General features: G+C 38.4%; 1 protein-coding gene across 1 annotated transcript; it reads right to left on the minus strand.

Annotated features, from left to right (window-relative positions):
* Nucleotides 1-466: 466 nt before the first annotated feature.
* On the minus strand, nucleotides 467-4170 carry ZBTB38 (zinc finger and BTB domain containing 38). The gene has a single exon (XM_008946442.1). The coding sequence runs from the start codon at nucleotides 4168-4170 to the stop codon at nucleotides 601-603; it is 3570 nt and encodes a 1189-aa protein (XP_008944690.1). The 3' UTR covers nucleotides 467-600.
* Between the last annotated feature and the right edge of the window lie 2519 nt (nucleotides 4171-6689).

Here is a 6689-nt window from a genome sequence, read left to right on the forward strand (position 1 = left end):
TAGAAAGGAAAAGAGGTTTAAACTCCTGAATATGTTTGGTAAATGTTGAGTTACAGAAAAGCATGCCAGAACTGTACTTCAGCATACTCACGGTCATGAAACATTTCCCACATTCACTTTAGAATATACTAGATTACAATGATTTTGTTTATAAACACATTACTTTTTTGTTAAAAAATGTAATATATGGTTTCTGCAGCAAAAACTCCTTCTAGAGAGTACACTGTGAACTTATATATTTATTTTGCCTAGAATAATTCTGACTCAAAAACAGCACTGCAAAATAGTTCAGTGACTGGTTAGCTGCAACACTATGTAAAAGGGTTTTGGTTGGTTTTTTTTTTTTTTCTTTCTCTCTCTCTGTTAGAAGTCTATTGTGGCAAAAGTATTTGGGGTCTTTTATATTAAGTTTGTATTATTGCAAATACTAGTTTTTCTTTTCTGTGTTATTTTTCTTTCTTTTGCATATAGTGACACATTTAGATGAAGAAATTTGGTCTTAGTAAATGAGACTGATTTGAGTAGAGACGTTTTCCCATTCAATGCACATATATTTTCTTTATTACATAGTTTTGGACTTCTCTTTTTTACAACTGTAACTTAGAGTATAACTTCTGGCGTTACATTTTGTGTATTTTTCACTTCACTTCCTTCTGAGCCAAGGAAACGTCGATTTTCCAAAAGTTTAGTGCTTTCATTGCAAAACTGCTCTTTTCTGTCTTGTGGACCTGGGCTTTTGAATAGATGTTTCTTCTGGTGCATTCCCAGAGCAGCTGCTGTCTTGCAAATTTTGGGGCACTGAAAGCAAGCGTATCCTTTTCCATTAAGCTCACGTACGTGCCTTTGCTCGTGGTTCCTTTTGGTAGTAAGATACAAGAAGCTCTGAAAGCAGAACTGACAGTGGTAGCATTTTTCTCCAGTATGAATTCTTTCATGCATTTTAAGTGTTTTATTTAAGGTGAATGCCTTATTACAGTATTGGCAAACAAAGTCTTTGACTCCCAGATGAATACGTTCATGTTTCTGTAGATTTCCAGGAACTGAGAAGCATTTGCCACAGGTTTTGCACGTGTAGGGCTTTTCCCCAGTGTGACACCTCATGTGCATTTTTAAAGTGGATGGACTTTGAAATTGTTTTCGGCATAATTCACACATGTAAGGCTTTGAAGTAGTTACATGCCAGTGTACGTGCTCCTGAATTTCCGCAGTGGAAGACTGATCTCCTTCACAGAGCTCACAATGCAGATCAGGCATGTCTGTGTTCTCCTGACTGATGACCTTTTCCTCAGCAGTGTTCCTCAGTGCATACTCTCGAATGCACGTGTTATGGCTTTCCATAATGGTGTTCTTGCTTCTGTGCTTTTTCCTCCATTTGGTCTTTTTAATTTTTCTTAGCTGCTTTGATTTCTTTTTTGGCTTGTAATTGTAATAGGGTCTCCAGGGTTTATCACTGGAGTCCTGGTCACTTACATCATCGCACACTTCTGTCAGCTCCACGGGTTCTGAGCTGCAGAGCCTAGATGGGCTTCTTTCTTTCACCTCCATTTCTGGTTCCTCAATTAGATTGTCCTGTTTGGACTCGTGTTTAGATTTTCGTCCCCTTTTACAAAACAGCTTAGATCCTAATATGTGTCTTTTTACAATAGCCTCGTTGCCAATTTTTACTGTTATTTGACAAAGAGGTGCAACATTGCTGTCAGTAGATGTTCCGGGTAAAGCAGGCTTTGCAATGTATGTTTCAGTTTTACTCAGTTCTTGGACAGTATCTGTTGTTTTGCTAGATGAAACTCCAGATTCTGTGACATGCTGTGTAGCCTCAGTAGTTTCTGCTCTGTTGTACAGCAGTGTTTTCTTTTTCTCCTTAATAGTTTTTGATTTTGTAATGCACTTCCCATAATTATCTGACCCATGTTTACAATCATCAGTTACAGACCGACTAGGTGGATTATCTGAAGATTCTGTCTTATTGTTTTCTACTGGAGTGACTGTTTTACTGTGCATTATTACTGAAGAAACTCTGCTACTGTGCATTATAACAGAGGGCACAGAACTGCTGTAACTGATGACCGAGGTGGAATTTTCATTCACCTTGGTTAAAGGTACAACTGAGGACTCCTCAGAACCAGAGTCATTTGCAGCAGCAGCAGCAACTCTTTTTTCACCTGTGAAAAAGTCCCTCTGCAGGTCAGAATTTAGGATACCTACTTCCCAAGAGGAAGAATTCTGAGTGTTTGTGGAAGATGTACCATTACATGAAGATGTATCCAAGGCAAGAGTTCTGTTGTTTGGTATAATATTACTTTGAAAATTCAGTGGTGGCATCTCAGAGCTAAAAGAACTCGGAATGAAACAGTTAGTAGAAGCAGTTTCATTAACCTGGCTACTTGTCTGAACATTTTCATATGAAGAATTTTGGTAGGACTTATAAGGTAGTCGTCTGCACTTCATAGGTAAAAGTCGATAGAGTTTGTATGGGTACATACTCGGTTTCAGGCCACCATTGGTTGCCTTTTTATTTACCGAGAGACGATGGTCAATTGCATGGAAAGACTTCTGATGATTTTTTAGTATATAGTAAGTCATAAAAGTCTCCAGGCAGAAAATGCACTGGTACCGTCGTTCCCCGGTGTGCCAGATCTCATGCCTGGTGCGGTACTCCGCCAATGCAAACACTTTATTGCAGTAGTGACAAGGGTATGTTCTTCTCCAGGAATGCACATTTGCATGTCTGCGAAGGCTGGACAATGTTACGTAACTGCGCTTACAAACGACGCAAGTATATAATATCTGCCCATCAACTACTTTAACCAAATGATCTGTTTCTGGTAAAGTGCAGTTTGCATTAGAATAATCAGTGATGCTGTTTTCAGAAAAGAGAGACTCTGTGTTTGCATATGAACTTCCATTCCTTCCATCCGTAGCAGTATAGTTATCTGCAAAGTTTTGTTCCTTTCCATTGTGAGCTGGTAAGCTACTTGAACTCACACAGGCTTGTTCGTGACTTTCCAGTATACTTAGATTTGCAAATTGTTTGCTGCAGTATTTGCATATGAAAGTTTCCTGATGCTCTGAATGGAGCTGAAGATGAGTACTGAGTAGTGTCCTGTCATTGAATGATTTTGCACAACAGTTGCAACTGTAAACGGGTGGAACAACAGTTGCCACAGATCCAGAGGCATTAGCAGAATTGTTTCCCTGTTCCCTGGATAAATGGAGATCTCCTGCTTTATCTTGAGGTTCTGGAAAGGAAGTAATTGACTCCTCAGTAACCGCTTCATCTCGGGCTTCTGTAGTGGTTAAGGTAGAGGCCGGTACCTTTGCTGTAGCCAAAGCAGTACCCTGGGGCTTAAAGGTTTTCTTAGGAGTACTACATGCTTGTTTTCCTGGCTGAATGAGTGGTGTGGCTTGGAGATTTTCATAGTGGTCTTCACTCGTGTTGTATGAAGGGCTGCTGTCCTGTTCAAGAAAAGGTGTTGCTTGAAAAGTATCTCCCCCAGAGGAGACTGCATAGGAGTGTTCGGCCAGTGTGCTGGCTGGCTCAGCATCTTTGCAGATGTTGTTTCTGTCAAGGCTGATGCTGGGAGCTTGTATCGTCTCAGATACCTTTTTAAAGTTTGCCCTCAAATCAAGTGGAGAAAACAAACTGGTTTCGGTTTCAAAAATTGAGAATGCGTTTGTAATTCTTGGTCCATTTGTCACAGTAGAGTCTTCATGTCTCTTTTCATGTTTTTCCTCCTTGACAGTGCCTTTTTCATTAATACAGTATGCATAGGGGCAGGGGGAACTTGAAAAATTAACATCTGTCAGATCTTCTAGAAATGATATCCCCAGTTTTTTCCCTGCAGCTGCAAGGTCCGTTACAGTCTCCTGCCTCTTGACGACGACTGTGGAACTGTAGATGTAATTCAGTATTTCTGTAAATACTTCAGCTTTGAGATCATCTAACTCCAGTACATGACCTGAAATACAGATAGTACGACTCCAAAAGATGTTTTTAAAGTAAAGGCTTGAAGCTGCCAGCACATTACTATGGGCTTTAAATTTGGTATCTTCCACAATTATGGTGACATCACATAAAATACCCCGAATGCGCTGTTCATTTAAAATAGAAAGTACAGTGTCACTGTGGAAGTCGTCCTTGAGATCTTTTGAATGGGACATGACTGTCATCTACAAGAAAAAGAAAAGAAAATGTAAATATATTTAGAAGGCTTTTTTTTTTTTTTCAGGCATCAACTTTTAAGAATGAGTAAAATTTTGTCATAGCATTTCAGGATGAAGACATCTTAGACTGACTCATGACAACAACACTGAAGGTAGTCTATGTAGAGGTCAAGGACATAGGAACACCAGTAGCTCCTCAGCAGGAGGCAGAAGATCTCTGTCCTCACACGGGTCTGTCACCCACCCTGTGCCTTTTGCTGCAGACTGCAGCTGGAAGCTTTCCCTTGTGCCAGTGGGTGCATCTTCCTAGGTTCACACTGGATGTCCAATTGGACCCCTGAGGTAAACAGTGATTGCATTTTATTAGGTAAGTAGTTTACACTTAGTTTAAAATGACTGAATCTTCATAAGTTACTGAATTTATAAATTCAATGAGTCAAAGAAGTAGAGACAAATAGAGTTGTTGTTCTTCAGTTCTAGTTTGGTGTTCATACTTTATAATTTGATACTGTGTTCTTAATTTCTACCAAATAATACTTAATCGCAATAGTAAATACTATTAAATAACTGCCAATTTATAATAATGAGGTTTAAAGCTGACAAAGAAGTCTAGATTAGCCAGGCTGTTACCGTATGAATATAAGTTTATTTAATTGAGACAAAAGATGCAAAACAAATTTAAAAATAGGCTGAAAAAATGGATTGACAACACACATCTGAAGAAAACCTGACTTAACCAGATGATTCGTTTCATTCAAATTCATAACTGTACCGTATAATGAGGTTTGTTACTTTTTTCCATCTCTTGAGTATTTTTCAACTACTACTGCTCATTTTTGACTTCAAGCCATGAAGAAACAGTCCTACTGGCACTTGCCAATCGCTACAGTAAAAAATACCAAAACCTGTGTGTTTATTAAAGACTCTTCTTGCAACTTGTAGAATCAAAATGTACCTTAAAGAAGCTACTACAGATATTTTGTTAGACAGGTTGAAATAGTACACACCTTAGTGTTAGAAGTTAGGAATACCTTCTAAACATACTATCTACTGCTCCAAATTTAATGTTGAGCTTGAAAATTTTGATATGGCCCTTACCCTTAAGCAGTTTGCATTAAAAATCCCAACAAATTTATTAAGATGGGTTGACGCAAATGGTGAAACGCAGGTTTGACCCAAATTCACTAAACAAAGAACAATGGTCATTTAGAACACGCTGGCTCTTTCAAGCCATTCAGAAGTGATCCTTTACTGAAAGCAGGGTCTTGATCACAGAGTAACATGGGACGTACCCCTTGCTCTAGCTAACCTAGTTACACTTCGGACACTTTACCACAAATCCACCAACTACTTCACTGCAAATCAAATCATACAAAAAACAATGACAACCTTACTGCGAAGACAAACACAATGTACTATGAAAAAGGTCCTAATTTGGGACATTATGGATGAAGCCTGAAAGTAAAATTTGTACCTTGCAGCATGGCCACTGTTCCTATCAGGAAGGTATTGTCTATGAAAATGGCCCAAAGTTCTAGCACAGTTTAATGGCTGAGAATTTTCAATGCACAAAATTCAGAAAAATCAAAATTGTGATTCGCAAAAAATACCTCTGGTGTTCACATATACCATGGATATAAAGAAATTAATTCATCAGTATAACGATGTTAGAATTGTGGTTGCGTATTGCTTTTATGATCTAGTCACTTACAGCAGCTCTACAGCTAGATGCATTGTTTTGTGCCTTCAAAACTTAAACTCAGAGTTTATTATGTGTTTGTTTATTACACTTAATTGGCTTAAAATAAGAGCTGTTTATTCTTTTGGAATGACAACTGTACCTCCCTACTATGAATTTCAGGTTATCTGCTTTGAGTATCTGAAAACTCATATATAATTGTAGGTAGTTTCTAGCCTATCGAGTCTTCCACAGAAAGAACACCGAGAACGCTTTTCTTCAAGCATGCAGCCACCATCCCACAATTCATTCTGTTTTCTCATCGACAATGTCAGAGATTAGAGACACTGCAGTGTCTGTAATCAAGTCGAATTGACTTGCCCATGTGATGCAGTATTAGAAACCAACTGTCAAACATCAAAAACATTTCACAACAGGAGCTACTAGCAGAGTTATTTCCAGGGTATGGGAAACACACGATGTGAAGTCTACCTTCCAGTGAACTGTCCCACAGCCATTTGCCTGTGTTTCTTCTGTTTTTTGTTTTGTTGGTTTTTTTTTTATTGGAGACAGCTGGTTTTAGTTCAAAGACACATCATCTGACATACTGTTTGCTAAATATATCAGACTGCTACTTCTATATTAAGAAGCATTTGTGAGCAAGGCCTACAAACTCAAGTGGTTTTAGCAGCAGTGTTATTCCACTAGTTATTTCAAAATCTATCCTTCTAACGAGAAAAGTAAATATTTTCAGTTTCTCCCTATATGTATGCAGATTGCCAGTTTTTGTGGTCCTAGATATTTTGGTATGTTCAGTAAAACACCAAACTAGATAACTTGTGAAAAA

Source organism: Merops nubicus, unplaced genomic scaffold (genome assembly GCF_000691845.1).
Source record: "Merops nubicus isolate BGI_N331 unplaced genomic scaffold, ASM69184v1 scaffold10948, whole genome shotgun sequence".
Taxonomy (NCBI): domain Eukaryota; kingdom Metazoa; phylum Chordata; class Aves; order Coraciiformes; family Meropidae; genus Merops; species Merops nubicus.